We start from the raw sequence: 16,304 nt of genomic DNA, 5'->3' as shown, positions 1-16,304 counted from the left end.
GTAGGTTTGACGTCCCTATCTCTTTTCTCAAAAAAACAAAAAAATCAATATACCCTTATAACATTGACAATACGGATAGCCAGCCATATTAGCATTACTAGAACACTTGCATCCATTGAAATAGCTATAATTATTAGGTCTATTATTATCATCGCAAAACAAATTTATAATATATTAAATATTTGGAAGCAATAGTTTTTTTTTTGTTAAACGGATACAGCCAAAAAATTTGAAAAATAATAAATTTCCAAATACAGTAAATCTCCATGGCTTAGTAATTGCAATAATCCATCTCAAAAAATAATATTAGGCACATAATTGTACACATCATGGTGTTAAATTTGAAGATGGTATTTGCGGATGTGTATTTTATTTTATATTAATTGTGTATCAGATGGACCTTAGGTATGTATTTAAAAGTTTAGATTATATATATACACACACTAGAAGATATTGATTGTTGTAAGTTTAGATTATATTGTTTTTTTCCCACACAAGGTCCAATCAATCAATAGCTCCAAAAACAGGCAAAGGCCGGCAGTGGGAGAGGACGTCAGCAGCAGTCGTGAAGTCGTCTGTTTGGTTCGTACAGTAAAGGACCAGATGTCACATGGCGTGTCAACCATCTCTACTTCCTCCCAACTTCACAACAGCCTTCCTATTATTTATAGACCCCACCATTCAACCCCTTCGCCATTCTCTCCTTATCACCACCCACACCCTTTGTTCCTTTGTCACCACCATATCTATTCTTTCCTTCACCTACTTCCTCCAACTTAAGCAAGAGCACAACTATACTCCCATCTCCATCATGGGCTTCCCTTCTGTTTGTTATTGTGTCATCCTTCCGAAACCTCTGATCCTTGTAGTCCAACTCCTCGCCCTTCTAAAGCTCGCAGTGGCGATGATCCTCTACTATCTTGGCCTCACTTCATTGCCTGAAGACTACGGCTATCCTCTCTCGGCAACCGACTTCTCGGTCCCATCGTCTCTTCCGAGCACCCCTTCGGCGATCAAAAGCGGGATTCCGGTCGTGAAATTCTCGAGCTTTCGCAGGAGTTCATCTCAAGGGGAGGAGCCCACCTGTGCTGTTTGCTTGGGAGAACTGGAGGCAAGGCATGAGGTTAGGGAGCTTGGCAACTGCTGCCATGCGTTCCACAAGGGGTGCATAGATAAGTGGGTGGACAGGGGTCAGGTCACTTGTCCATTGTGTAGAGCCCAGTTGTTGCCCAAGGGAAGGGATGAGAAAGGGATAGCCATTGGCTTGATGTGAAGCTTTGAAGTTGATCATGACGCATGTTTGTCAGGAATGGTTGCTGAGGGGGGTAACAGTGGTCTTGTGCACCCCCACTTCTTTTTTTTTTTTTTTTGCCTCTGGACCACTGAATCATGTGTGCAGTTCTAAGTGATAGTGCATTTCCTTCTACCCTTGACGCTAGGGAGACCCAAGTGTTTCTCTATTCATTCCTGCAGAAGGTTAGGGAGTATTGTATGATGAGTTCCACTTCCAAAGTAAAATAAATAAATGCTGGTGCTCCTATTTGAGAGATGCAATGGATCGCATTGCCTGGGTCCCAGTCCAAATAGCTTGATGGCAGCCAAGGAAAAACAAATTGCTCTGCAGCATTTTCTAAAACCAAACCCATTTCATGGGCTCGAGCATGTCAAACTTTGCTCTTTTCTCTTAGTTAACAAATGAAATAGATGACTATGTTATCATACCGAAATCAAAACAGAAAATCAAGAAGGAGAAAAAAGTTTTGTTTTCGAGCCAAGGACTATCTATTAATTTTCAGGCTGGACCTTGCTCACCCTTACGAAGCGCCTTTTTTTTTTTTTTACTTTGAAAATTAGGGCCTGAAAAAGACTCGTTCTTGAAAAAGAGAGAGAACTTAAAAACCCCAAAGTCCAAGCCAGGAGTAGGAGATGCCTACCCTGCTATTTCTAAATTTATCCTACAGGTCTCGCCTATCAATATATAGTTTAATAGCTTGCGTGAACAAAAAGGAAGTGTACCTGAGTATTTTAATATTTGATCTTTGCATTGGTAGAAGTGAATTGGGTATTGCCTTCGATCATAGACAGATCAAAGATATTTTCTCTCTAAAAGACCAAGATATTAGCAGAGGATTCATCCGAGATGTTCGATATTCATCCATACGCAATTTTTGCTTCAATTTTGATACATAGTTGGCCCTTCTAACTATTGGTTCTAGGATGACAACCAAAAACCAAAGCCCGGTCCAAGTGCAGGAACAACAAAAACCACCATCTCGCTCTTTCCTTTCTTCGGTGCTACCTTTTTCTTTCCAATGGATGGGGTTGGGGTGCATAAAAACCTATTTTTTGAGTATGCCCAGGAACAACTCCACTTTTGAAAGGGAGCTGGTAGATCTGTATGACTTGAAAATGGTACATACACGCATCAGAAAGCAGGATCTCTGCGATAATGTATTCCAGAAATTTGGTAAGCCTGTTCAAATCCTGGCTCTTGAGACTAATTCTAGAACAGTACTCGGGCTGATGGATGATCGATCAATTCTTATAAGTTCGAATGATGAAAAATTGATCTCATAGGCCTGCAGGATCGACACTTTCCTGGTCTTTCCAGTTCCAGTGCCTCCTCTAAAACAACCTCAAGTTTGTGAAAGCAGCCACACAGCCTCAAGGAGAATGAAGTCAGATTAGAAGTTGACTCTAATTTGGAGAACCTCTTGTCTCAAACATTTTCAGTACGGTCATCCATATTTCAGGAAAATTCTACTTGAACGCCATCAAAAGACTATGAGTTAATAGAACAAGAAACAAAGGGACCAGATTTTCATAGTGCATGTTAATTGGTTAAATTTCGGTTCACACAATTTTCAACATGAAATTTTGCACCTATGCATCACCATCCACCAGTCTTGCTTTTATGGTTTAATTACTACATCACCGAAAATGGCATTCTTCGTAAGCGAAAATTACTGCAGAGTCAATGTTTATACAGTGAGCAGGTTTCACAACACAATACTGAAATTCAGATTAAGCAAATAAACAATCGATTAAAAACTTATGACAGACAACACAATACTGAAGTCCAGCTTCAGCAAACAAAAAACTGCTTAAAGATTTCAATCATTATTTTTCATCAAGAAGGCATCTCAGTCTTTAAATACTGGTGTTGATACCCTATGTCTAACGTCAGGGATCATGTCCATTCTGTTCAAAGAACCAGCCCTGCATGAAATTATTCTCCACAGTATTGTTCCTTGAGGTGGTTGTTTCAGGAGGGAAAAAGTGGTGATACCTATAGAACAATAACTCTTGTAAGAACAAACTATCTCTGTAGTTTGGAAAAATAAATATAGAAGAAACTAATTTCAAACTTGAAAGATTGACCCAAATGAATAAGTGATTCAGCTCGTGGGTGGCTCTATCTTTTAGCAAATGACTTCCTGATCTCATCACCAGCAAACTGTGACAAAAAAGGAATTATACCCTATTTGTAGAGCGGGTTCGCAGACCATCGTGTTGGACTGAGAATGATGCAAAGGGAATGGATTGCCTTCAATCATGGTATTAGATTCCAAAGATTCTTGAATGGCCCTTAAGGAGCATCCTCCAGACTCAAGCTGAAAAAATAAGAATAGAAATATAGTTACATGGTATACAAATAGCAGTGCAGGAACTACTATATTGCAAGTGCTCTGTCTGATTAAAACAAAACCTTATTTTTGAGCTCCCTGTTGATGTCTTCCAAATGATGCTCCTGACAGTTCAACACACAAATTAAATGATATTTATAGCATAACATGGTAAAAATAATCAAAATAACACATATGAAAAGAAACACAACCATTTTAAATATCAACATGTTATCATTATAGCAATGAGCAATTTAATTACAATCAATGACCTGAATTAAGCATAAAAAAGCTCAAAGAATATCAATTCTTTGATTATTTCATAAGTAGATCAGAATAATTGTAGTTGCCTCCCTATGGTTATTTAGGCTGATGCTTGGTCTTCAATAGGTTTATATCAAGGTTAGCCATACCGTGCTAACTTGGCAAGTTCAGGGCATGCTAAACCGGATGGGTTGATGCAACCGGTTTATATATCAAATTAACTTTTGTCTAATAACCCTGTAGAGTAGACAAAAAGAAAAGGAAAAGAAACTTTTGCTTATAGTCGCCCATCCTGCCGTGAAATCGGCAGTTGCTTTCATTCTCCCAAAACCCACTAAGAAGGCTGCAGGCCTCTTTCAGGCAAAATAATACGAGTCAGCCAGAGATCCTCCCTTGCAAGTAGTTAACAATGCATATTGATCACATTTCAGCTAAAATATCTGAATCCACTTTGGTGATAATAAACAAATTTTCATCTCTCATAACAACAGGCTCGACAACTCCAATACCTATGGCTTGGCACTAGTCAGCTAAAGCCGGTAAAAATCTTACCATATCATCTCTCAATACAGCCACAGAACCAGCTCCTTCATCTTAAACATGTACAACCAATAGTGTTTAACTTCAGCTGGTTCGGTTTAGACATTTTTTGTGAGGACCTGTGTGGGCGTGTGTTTAGTCCCACATTGGTTATTCGCTGGGTAGATCTTACTTACTCATACAGAATCAAGAAAGCTAAATAATACCTTCCGGCTAGTATTTTTGGGTGAGGTCCTGGATTGTTAGATTTTCTGAATCATCTCTCTCCAAGTTTTTCCTTTTATCAGCATTTGACTACAAATTCCTCTATCTAGGGACCTAAAAGACATTCTCCAAACCCAATCTCAATTATATCTGCTTGCAGCATTAATCCAAAATCCATGTATTATTTTAGTGTTGATCCTTTCCCTCCAAGCATGGACACCATGTTAAAGGTAGATTTTCCAAGCCACCAGCTTCACGAGCTCTTCCAAATAACAGAACAGAGCCTCTTTGTATTTCCTACCAGAATTACATCATTCAATTTACTTTTAGTTCTAGTCATACAAGACTAGAAATTTTCCTTATAATTTAGAATATATACTACATCTTTAGGAAAATGCCACTTAAAATTTAGAGAGGTAGATAATTCCTAAACTGTCCATATCTTTAGGATCACTTAGCTTATCCCAGCTAAGATTGGCTGTTGCACTCACCTCTATTCCACAAAAAAATCTTTCAGTGTCTTCTCTACATCATTTCTGACTTTCCTTGCAACCTGGGTTGCTTCCACTGCATATATTAGAAGTATCTGAGGAATAGATGCTTATTCTAGCGTCCTCTAAAAGTTCTCCATGCTTTCCATTCTGCTAATAGCCTAATATTCTTCAGAACCCTGCTTCCGAGGGGCATAGAAGCCACCGGCTCTTAGCCTCTCACTTGCTTCAGGGACTTCAGCACAATTATATATTCCTTCAATTTTATGACATTAATAAATGTCTAATTATCTTTAAGAGTCAATGGTGAAGTGTTGAAGAGAATCCACATCAACTTGTCTGGTCCAGACACTCTTAAATTCTTGCATTATAGCCTTGATATTCTGACATTGTTGCAGTTAAGCATTAAAAACCAGTAGGTGGTCCTCGGCATAAATAAACACAGGTGATTTATCTGGCTTCTACTACCACTATTAACACCTTGATTCTTTCAGCTTCCTGTTTTTAATTTTACCAAGCACCTGTTAGAAAACCCCCTTCACAAAAATGAAATCATAGGGGAATATCAGTTGTTCCTGTTGAATTCCATGCTCATCATGGACGTGCCCAGGTATTTTTCATTGATTAAGACAGGGAAACGATGATTAAAGTGCCACTTTTATCAAGAAGGAAAATAGTCACCCTTAGAAATCAAAACTTTCAAATGTTTTGAGGAACCAGCATGAATTCATAATTTAGAATGTTAGTTAACAATGACATAGAGGAAGAGGAACCGTTTTTTCCCAAACTTTTTCCTTTCAGCTCTTTCAAGTATAAAATGCCATAACAAAGTGATTACAAATATTCTGTAGGACATCTAGTTTCCCAAGGTAATCGACAAAGTCTGAACAGAATTAATCAAGATACGCCAAGGACAATGATGACAAGGTTGAAATTCATGTCCACTAGATATTCTACAGAAGTTTATAACATGTGGTACTCCTTTTTTTTGGGATTGAAGGGGAGGTCAGGACCACCCAAAGGATATGTAGTAATCAATATATGAAAGAAGGTTTTCTGAAAAAGAAAGGAAATATCAAAGAAAGAAGAATTCTAACAAACCATATTTGATATATTCTGAATAACAATAAGATATTCCAATAGATCTCATTTTTTAACTTTATTTTCTAAACACAGGTTCATATTAAGTTGCTTACTTTTTTCTGAAGTTCTTCCATCTGGTCCAGCATTTTCTGTATCTGCACTAAAGCAGTAAATAAGTGTAATCTTGTCATCTAGTAATAATCTCTTCTCCAGTACTGGAGAGTTCCTTAAGAATAAGAACACAAGATAGCATATGCAGAATAATCTTCATTACAAGCAGACATATAGCTTGTCAACAAAGCTAATAAACATAAGATTAGCCAAAATAACGATCATAGATAACTGTAGAAAGGACATTCTATCCATCTAAGACAAATAGTCTGTCTACCAAGACAAAATTATCAAACAAGATTTTGAAGTATTAAACACTTTGGGATATCTTGATTCTTTGGAACAAGTTCTAAATGCCTAGATGACAATGAAAGAACAAGCTCAAAGATGCTTTGTCATCCAAATAGCTGTGGTGAACTTAATCACTAAATCATGGATTGTTTCCTTTCGATAGTTTCGACAGCATAGATAAGTTATAATGTGGCAGGTAGTCTGAAACCTTGTGGATTGTGCTAGAAGTCTTCGTCATCCCGATTGCGATGAAGACTCCCTCCCGATCGCAATGAAGATCGGAAGTTCATCCTGATCCAGAGACCGGCTGGATAAGGCCGGGACTATCTATTTAAAGACCCTCTCCCTTCTTCTTCGAGTTCATCCGAGATCGAGCCACCAATCCCGAGCTTCTTCCTCAATCTTCTTCCTTGACCTATCGCCAGAAGGAGCCATCGGACCACCTCGCTGGACCAAGGTAGGTCTTCCTCTCCTTCTTCTTCTCTCTCTCTCTCTCTCTCTCTCGTGGTATTTTAGCTGAGTTTCGCCCTATTTTGGGCCGGCGAATCGCCGAAAAACCATTTGAAATAGAGGTGGCCTGTTACGGTCTATTTTCTCTCACCGTGGGCCGCCGGCTACCGTAGATCGCCGTCCACTAAGGGCGGCCATGCGTCCTTTGACCCGAGACACTACCACAACCTCTGGCATAGTTGTTCTGGTGCTAATGGGGGGAAGAAGTTCCCCTATTTCACCAAAGAAGAAGAAGGAAAAGAAAGAAAAAGAAATAGAGAGACCATCTGTTAGATTTGATTACCTTCGATCTCTATTGAATCATATGTGTCCTAATTCGAGCATGATTCCTTAAAATCACCTTGCTCAAACCGACCCATGCAGTCGAGTATCATCGCCTGATTGACAATGCCTTTCATCTATCCTGAATTGGGCATGAGGTAGTATCCCTTGATGCGGGGACGGCATTCTGCCGGAGCCTCACACAACAGCCTAGCCCACATTAAGCTAGCAGAGAAAGAGGACCGCGTTCCTTCCGAGGTATTGTCCGCTTTGGGGGTCGAGCGTACCCGGAGCCCTCCTCACGGTTTTGTCCCACAAAAGGGCCTTCGAGAGGAAAGGATTTCCACCCCCATTTAAGGCATGGAACCTTTCCGCTACTAGCCGATGTGGGACTAAATTCAAGGCCCCCTCCCCCACACAATATAGCTCCCCCAGCGGGAAGGTTCCGACCAGGTTTTACCCTAATGGGCCCCCACAGTCCTGGAGGGTAGTCAATGGAGAGAGGAGGCGCCCCTACCTGGCGCGCCATCTGATGCGGGGACGGCATTCTGCCGGAGCCTCACACAACAGCCTAGCCCACATTAAGCTAGCAGAGAAAGAGAACCGCGTTCCTTCCGAGGTATTGTCCGCTTTGAGGGTCGAGCGTACCCGGAGCCCTCCTCACGGTTTTGTCCTACAAAAGGGCCCTTGAGAGGAAAGGATTTCTACCCCCCATTTAAGGCACGGAACCTTTCCGCTACTAGCCGATGTGGGACTAAATTCAAGGCCCCCTCCCCCCCCCCCCACAACATAGCCCGGCCGGGAAACTTCGGCTCTTATGAGGACGAGATCTCCCACTTTGAAAGATTTGACTTTGACTCTGGCGTTATAATATTGCGCCGTTTTTTGCTGATATCTCGCCATACGGATTCAGGCAGCTTCCCTCATTTCCTCGACCAGGTCCAAGTTGTTCCGGAGCTGCGAGGAGTTGGAGCCATCGTCGTAGTGTTCTGTCCTCGGAGAAGGGAGTCCGATTTCCAGTAGAATGACGGCTTCCGTTCCGTATGTCAGGTTGAAGGGAGTTTCGTCGGTAGGGACACGGAATGTAGTTTGATATGCCCAGAGGACATTGTACAGGTCTTCGACCCACTGTCCCTTGGACTGGTCGAGCCTGGCTTTGAGTCCCTGCAAAATAGTTCGATTCGTTACCTCGGTTTTCTCCGTTTGTCTGAGGGTGCGCAAGTGAGGTGAACCGATGGTCGATGCCGAGGTCGGAGCAGAACTCTCTAAAGCGAACGTTGTCGAACTGGCGACCGTTGTCGGATATGAGGACGCGGGGAAGTCCGAATCTGCAAATTATCGACTTTCAAATGAAGTCCTGCATCTTTTGCTCGGTGATCCGGACGACCGGCTCGGCCCGACCCATTTTGTGAAGTAGTCGATGGAGACGACCAAAAATTTATTCTGCCCGGTGGCCTGGAGGAATAGCCCCAGGATGTCAATCCCCCATTGGGTGAAAGACCAGGGGGAGCCAATCGAGGTCAAAGGGGCAGAGGGTCAGCGTTGGATGCTAGAGTACCTTTGGCATCGATCGCATCTCCGGACGAAGTCCAGCGCATCCCTTTGGAGTGTCGGCCAGTAGTATCCCTGGCGTAGGATTTTGTGCGCCAGCGCACAGCCTCCCACATGACTTCCGCAAATCCCCTCGTGGACTTCGCGCATCGCGTAGTCCGCTTCTGTCGGGCGGAGACATCTAAGGAGAGGGGAAGTGAAAGACCTTCGGTAGAGCTTGCCCTCATGAAATATGTACCGGGCAGCAAGGCGCTTGACTCGGCGGGCCTCGCGCTCATTGCTAGGGAGAGCCTCATCTTGCAGGTAGCTGATTAGCTCGTCCATCCAGCTTGGCTCGACTTCGATGCATAGAGCCAGCTCGGGCTCCTCCGTGCTGGGCGCTCGGAGGTACTCCAACACCGCTGTCTTGGGGAGCCCCCTCATCCGGGAGGATGCTAGCTTTGACACCTGGTCAGCTCTGGCGTTCTCCGCCCTGGCGATGTGTTCGATGTGGAAGGCGCCCAGTGTCGAGGTGAGGTGCCGCACTTTCTGGAAATATTTTTGCATTGATGGTTCCCTGGCCTCAAAGTCTCCCAAAACCTGGCTCACGACCAGTTGGAAATCGCTGAAGGCCTTCAGGTCCTCGACCTTCAGCTCCTTGGCTAGCTTGAGTCCGACGATGAGTGCTTCGTATTCCGCCGCATTATGAGGCTGGAAATTCGAGGCGCAGTGCTTGTTCGGCAACTACCCCCTCGGGGCTAGAAAGGATAAGACCTGCTCCGCAACCCCCCGAGGTTGAGGAGCCGTCCACGTGCAGGGTCCACGACTGTTCTGAGTGCTCCGTCGTAGGTGTAGGCTCAGGCTCGTCGAGCACTGTGCATTCGACGATGAAGTCGGCGAGCGCCTGGGCTTTGATGGCTGGCCTCGGGCGGTACTCGAGGTCAAATTTTTCGAGTTCTACCGCCCATTTCATAGTCCGACCGGCGCGATCCGACTGTTGGAGAATTTGCTTGATCGGCTGATCGGTCAGTACGGCCACTGTGTGAGTCTGAAAATAGGGCCGGAGCCTCCGGGCCGAGACGACCAAAGCGAAGATGGTCTTCTCCAGTTTGCTGTACCGGGTCTCAGCATCTCTTAAGACCCGGCTAGTGTAGTATACTGGCTTTTGGAGCTTATCCTCCTCTCGGACCAGGACCGAGCTCACTGCCACTGGCGAGAGGAGGAGAATAGGTGGGGAGAAAATTTCTTAATTCTTCATTAACCCTAATCAACATAAAGTTCCCTATAAATAGGGCCCCATAAGAACAATTAAAATAAAATCCCTTACACAAAATAAAACCCACAAATAAGCCCTAAAATGCAAATGAGTCCAGAAATAAAATAAACCACAAATAAACCCCTAAATGCAAATAAACCCAGAAATAAAATAAACAAATATGCAAATAAGATGGGGACCTAGCTGATGTCCCCATCAACTCCTCCCGGGTGAGAAAAACTCGACCCCGTCGAGTGTAGATCGGGCCGGCTGTCGTACTACTCCAGAAGATCCGGGTCAAGGCGCTGCAACTCAGCTCGCGAAATCCACGACACATCTGATTCGGGTCGACCTTTCCACCGAACAAGGTAACGTTGGTAGCTTCCTCTCCTGGTAGATATAACCTGCTCATCTAATATATATTCTATGTGTTCTCTGCGTGCATGAAACTGTGGAGGTGGAGGCTCACTAGCAGGTGCTAGATCAGGGTGATCAACAACAGTAGATGTATCAACAAAAGGGTCAGAAGGAATGAATGTTGATTTCTTGTATGGGACTAAATCTTCAATATTAAATGTCGCACTAATCCCATAGTCTTCAGGAAGATCTACAACATAAGCATTCGAACTGATTTTCTTTAGGACTTTGAACGGTCCCGCACTACGAGATTGCAACTTTTTGAACGTCTCCGAAGGAAGTCGTTCAGGTCTAATTCTTACCATGACTGAATCGCCTATATTTAGTTCTTTATAACGTCGGTGCAAATCAGCAAGGGATTTATATTTTAAGTTATTAGAGTGAATTTGTTTGCTGATCTCCTGATGCAATGAATGCAGGTGTGAAGCAAATGATTGTGCAGACTTAGAGACTCTATGTTGATGAGACATGGGAATCAAGTCTATGGGTTGCCTAGGTTTATATCCATTCACCACTTCAAAAGGACTCATGCCTAAGGTCCTATTGACCGAACTATTATATGCAAACTCGGCAGTTGGTAACATGAGATCCCAAGTCCTAGCATGCTCACCTACCAGACATCTGAGAAGATTCCCTAGACTTCGGTTGACAACTTCGGTCTGGCCATCAGTTTGGGGATGATAGGCAGAGGAAAATTTTAATTTGGTACCCATCATGTGCCAAAGAGTTTTCCAAAAATAGCTCATAAATTTAACATCCCTATCGGACACAATAGATTTTGGGAGACCATGGAGTCTAACGACTTCGTCAAAATAGAGTTTCGCAATCCTAGAAGCATCAGAAGTCTTAGAACATGGGAGAAAATGAGCCATTTTAGAGAACCGGTCCACTACTACAAAAATGGAATCGTGTTTGGTCGAGGTACGTGGAAGCCCTAACACAAAATTCATGCTAACATCTTGCCACGGACAATCAGAAACAGGTAGTGGAGTGTAAGCCCAGTGTTCTGTTTACGTTGTTTGGCTAGTTGACATGTGCGGCACTGAGCGATGATTTTGGCCACGTCTCTCTTGAGACTCGGCCAGAAGAAACGTCTTTCCACCATTTCAATGGTTTTGTCTCTCCCGAAATGCCCAGACAATCCTCCAACGTGTACTTCCCATACTAGAAAATCTCTCAAAGAAGTTCGAGGAATACACAATCGGTCGGAGCGAAAAAGATAATCATCTTGTAAAAAGAAATCATCATGCTCTCTCTCTACACCATCTCGTAAGGTCAGGTATACATCACTAAAATCGGGACAGGTGGTATATTGTTCCCTGATCCTTTCAAAACCAATTACTTCAGTGCTCATCATGGATAGGAGGAAGATCCGTCGACTGAGCGCATCAGCAGCCTTGTTCTCAACTCCAGCCTTATGTTTCAGCACAAAAGTATAGGCTTGCAGAAACTCAATCCATCGGCCGTGTCGAAGGTTTAGTTTCTTTTGAGAATTGAGATACTTTAAAGCCTCATGGTCTGAATACAGGACAAATTCTTGCGGTAGCAAATAGTGTCGCCAATGTCGCAAAGTTTGCACTACCGCATAGAATTCCTTATCATAGGTGGAATAACGCAACCTGCCGTCACTTAACTTTTCGCTAAAGAACGCGACAGGGTGACCTTCTTGGCTTAACACGCCACCTATGCCAACGCCAGAGGCATCACATGCGACTTCGAATACTTTAGTGAAATCGGGGAGGCGCAAGACAGGTGCTTCGGTCATCCTATGCTTAATATCTTTAAATGCTTGGGATGCCGACTTAGTCCAGATAAAGTCTCCTTTCTTCATGCAATCTGTAATGGGAGACATTATCGAACTAAAATTTCTAATGAAGCGACGATAGAAAGTAGCCAAACCATGAAAACTACGTACTTCTGCTGGGGTCTTGGGCTCAGGCCATTCGACTATCGCACTTACTTTTTCTGGATCAGCGGAGACACCCTTGGAAGACACTATGAACCCTAAGAAAGTGACGTGATCAGTCAGGAAGGCACACTTCTTAGGATTTGCAAAGAAGCTTTCGTTCCGCAGGACTTCACAAACTTGCCTTAAGTGTGAGAGATGGAGCTCTTGAGTTTGACTATAGATGAGGATGTCATCAAAATATACAACGACAAACTTATTCAAGAAAGGTCGAAAGATCTGTGTCATCACCCTCATAAAAGTACTTGGAGCATTTGTTAACCCGAAAGGTATTACTAACCATTCGTAGAGTCCATCTTTGGTTTTGAATGCAGTTTTCTATTCATCCCCAGGACGAATCCGAATCTGGTGGTACCCACTCTTTAGGTCGATCTTGGAAAAAACTGTAGCACCAGACATATAGTCTAAAAGGTCGTCCAGCCTCGGAATGAAAAAACGATACTTAACCGTGATTTTATTGATAGCACGGCTATCGACGCACATCCTCCAAGAGCCATCTTTCTTGGGAGTGAGGAGTGCAGGTACAGCACAGGGACTCAGACTCTCACGAATATACCCTCGAGTGAAGAGTTCGTCAACTTGACGTTTCAGTTCAGTATGCTCGTTTGGGTTGAGTCTATGATGGGGAAAATTTGGCAATGACGCTCCAGGAATGAGATCAATTACGTGCTGGATATCATGCATCGGTGGAAGTGCAGCTGGAAGATCATTTGGGAAAACAGAATGAAACTCTTCCAATAGGGGAACTACGGCGGCCGGATGCTCGGTGTTTTTCTCCATATTGACAACTCTAGCCACAAGGGCGAACACAGGTGAGTGGCTTTCGATATCTTTCATTACCTCTTTCAAAGTAATGATGTGAAGTGACTCGTCTTTTCGTGGTGTAGCACCCTTCTTCTCAGGGCCGGGCTCTCTAGGAGGCAATGAATTCAGTATAATTTTCCGACCTTGGAACATAAAACTACACGAATTTGACCGACCATTAAGTGTGACGTCCCTATCGTATAACTAAGGTCTTCCTAGAATGACTTGACCTACGTCCATCGGAAGGCAGTCGCACCAAATCTCGTCTTTATAAGATAGGAATTGAATCGGGACAAGGTATCTTTCCGATACCGAAATGGACGTCTTATCTACCCAGGCTACTTTATATGGATTAGGATGAGGGGTAGAGTTCAGGCCAAGGCGAGAAACAACTCCAGATGCAATGGCGTTGATGCAACTCCCGCTATCAAATAAGATTTTGCATGTTTTACCATTGATCTTAATAAGTGTGTAAAATAGGAAGGTTCTACGCCAGTCTTGTTCGGTCTTTGTTTGGGCTTGCGTACACCTAACCACCTGAAGCCTAGGGTTTTGGTCATTCCGATCAGTGGGCTCATATTTGGATGTAGGCTGGGCAAACTCTAACCCGGTCTGGTCGTCTCCAAAGTCTTCTACAAAATCCTCGATGTTTGGTTCATAGACTTCTTCGACACATTCAGTCTCCTGGGTTCCTGCTTCCAGTTCAGTCATTAAATAAGTCTTGGCATTACATTGGGACGCGATATGGCCAAACTTTTGGCACCTGAAATACTGGGTTTGGTTTCGTGAGGGCGGGTTGGGCCCTAATATGCCTTTTTCTTTATCAGTTGACGTACTTTGCGCAGGCATCGGGAACGTCTTAGTCGGCGTTTGGCTAGAACCGGGCTGGGTAGGATTGTTGGAGAGTGGTCTGGGTTGCGGGAGATAGCTTTGATTAGGTCGGGCTCCTGGGGGTAAGAATCGAGAGTCGGTACGTCTCACTACAGGGACTCGTAAAAAACTATCCACATCTTGAGCCAACTGGTACGCCTGGCCAAGGGTGGTAATCTCTCGGAGGATCAATTCTTTCTGGATCTCCTCGCGGAGTCCTGCCCGAAATCTAGAAAGAGTAACAGTCTCCTCTTCGATTACACCGCACCTCATGTGAAACTCCTCAAATCGTGCAATGTAATCGGCAACAGTTGAAGTTCCTTGAGTTAGTTTCTGCCACCTATCCATAAGGCGTTGTCGGTAAGAGAATGACAGATACTTCTCATTCAGTTTTTCTTTCATATCCTCCCAGGTGGTGATACGTGGAAGCCTCTGGGTCTCACGCCGATGTTCAACGTTATGCCAGTACCAGTGAGCTTGCCCAATAAGCTTCATTTTGGCAAACCGTACTTTTCTATCATCAGTCATATCATACCACTCAAAATAATTATCCATGGCTGCTCTCCAATCAAGGTACACGCTCGGCTCTAATTGACCAGCAAATGTGGGGGCATCTACTCGTACGGTACGAAGTAGTCGCTCGTCAAGATCGCGCTGGTGATCAGGAGGAAGTTGGTTCCTAGGAGGATGGGGAAAAGCTACCGGTGGTGTAGCCAAACCAAGCTCAGGGTAAGCTGCGATTGGGGTTGACGATTCAGGATTCCTAGGATGTTGCACTAGAGCATGGATCTCTCGTTTGAATTCGTCTTGATCAGCTCGTAATGCAGCTAATTGTTCCAAAATATCTTGTAGAACTCTGGGGTCCATGGTGGGTGAAGAGGTCTGAGAATCAGTGAGGAGGTACTCTCTACCACTATGGGTTGGCATGCAGGGACTACTCTAGTTGGTGATATGATATGCAATGCTACTATTGAACCCTAATCTACCAAATGCAATGCAAGACAACCTACTAATGCAATCTATTATGAATTCGAAAATCAGCAAATTTTCACAAAAGTAACTTAAAATTAAATGTTACTAATTTGTACTTTGGTTATTTCAGAATTAAAGTAGAAAATTAGTCACTATAAGAAATTAGGTTGCAAACACGTTTTACGGTCATTCAAAGTCCGAAAGTAATCTGATCTATGGCTGTTGAGAACTATCCTGTCGCTAAGGCGTGCTAATTTAATATTTAGATTTAAATGGTGGGTAGGATGGGTGTGGTGGTAAATGTTCTAGGTTTTCCGGTCGACAAGAAAATAAGTTTCAAAATAGGACTGTCATGCAAGAGAACTAGAACATAATTAGATAAACAAGTCCAGAAGAAAGGAGAACCTGTTACCTGTGGCAGATGCAGTCGATCGGAAGCGTCCGTTGTAGATTCTCGAACACGAAATTGGCGCCGGGTGGAGCTAACTGGAGCGATGGGCCTGGATCTGTAGCATAAGGGCTCTCGGACTTCTGTACTGGGCTGAAAAGAGGTGCTGGATCGGGTCTGAAATAGGACCTGCAGCCGATTGGGCTTGGGCTCAAAGGGCTGGCGGCCTTGTGGGTGTGGGGTTCAGAAAGGCATGCGGGCCGTGGGCTTGAAGAGGGGTTGTGGGCCTGCTGACGGTCCACGGGTGGAGTCAGCTTGAGAGAAAAGGGGGTGAAATGAAACAAGGGGAAATGAAACAAAGGGGGAGGGGGGGGGGGGGGGTGGGGGAAAGCGGAGGGGAAAGGAGAAGGTGGAGGCGGCGGTCTGGTGCAGCGGCAAATGGAGGTGGGCGTGGCGTGTGACGGAATTGGCGTGGTGGCGCGGCTCGGTGGGGAGGGAGACGATGACGCTCGGAGGAAGCGGGCGGAGCTCGGGTGGTCTGCCGGCTGCCCAACGGCGTCGCGGCTGGTTCGGGCGGCGCTGTGGTTGGCCGCGGGGAAGAGGCACCTCGATCGGTGGCGTCGCAGCTGGTCTGGACAACGTAGCGGCACGGCGCGGGCTCGGATGATGGAGAAGACGATCTCGGACGACTGCGGATCTCGGCGGCGGTAGGAAGCGGCAC

At 44.3% G+C, this 16,304-nt stretch overlaps 2 protein-coding genes across 3 annotated transcripts in view; one reads left to right on the top strand and one right to left on the bottom strand.

Annotated features, from left to right (window-relative positions):
• The first annotated feature begins 600 nt into the window (after positions 1 to 600).
• Positions 601 to 1,420, top strand: LOC103706415 (brassinosteroid-responsive RING protein 1-like). The gene has a single exon (XM_039114879.3). The coding sequence runs from the start codon at positions 611 to 613 to the stop codon at positions 1,271 to 1,273; it is 663 nt and encodes a 220-aa protein (XP_038970807.1). The 5' UTR covers positions 601 to 610; the 3' UTR covers positions 1,274 to 1,420.
• A 1,521-nt stretch (positions 1,421 to 2,941) lies between these two features.
• LOC103706416 (agamous-like MADS-box protein MADS3) overlaps positions 2,942 to 16,304 on the bottom strand; it is a 47,852-nt gene continuing 34,489 nt past the window's right edge. Inside the window, exons 5-8 of one of the 2 annotated variants that reach the window (XM_039114877.3) lie at positions 6,322 to 6,363; positions 3,710 to 3,751; positions 3,481 to 3,614; positions 2,942 to 3,289 (exon numbers count right to left, since the gene is read on the bottom strand). In XM_039114877.3, the coding sequence (XP_038970805.2) occupies positions 3,184 to 3,289; positions 3,481 to 3,614; positions 3,710 to 3,751; positions 6,322 to 6,363 (324 nt within the window). In that variant the 3' untranslated portion in view covers positions 2,942 to 3,183. The remainder of the gene's footprint in view (positions 3,290 to 3,480; positions 3,615 to 3,709; positions 3,752 to 6,321; positions 6,364 to 16,304) is intronic. The other variant, XM_039114878.3, reaches the window with a different exon arrangement.

The sequence above is a fragment of the Phoenix dactylifera genome, chromosome 16, assembly GCF_051530095.1.
Source record: "Phoenix dactylifera cultivar Ajwa chromosome 16, Ajwa_hap1_PhDact_Kaust_v1.1, whole genome shotgun sequence".
NCBI lineage: Eukaryota > Viridiplantae > Streptophyta > Magnoliopsida > Arecales > Arecaceae > Phoenix > Phoenix dactylifera.
This window is presented reverse-complemented; position numbering and strand designations above follow the sequence as displayed.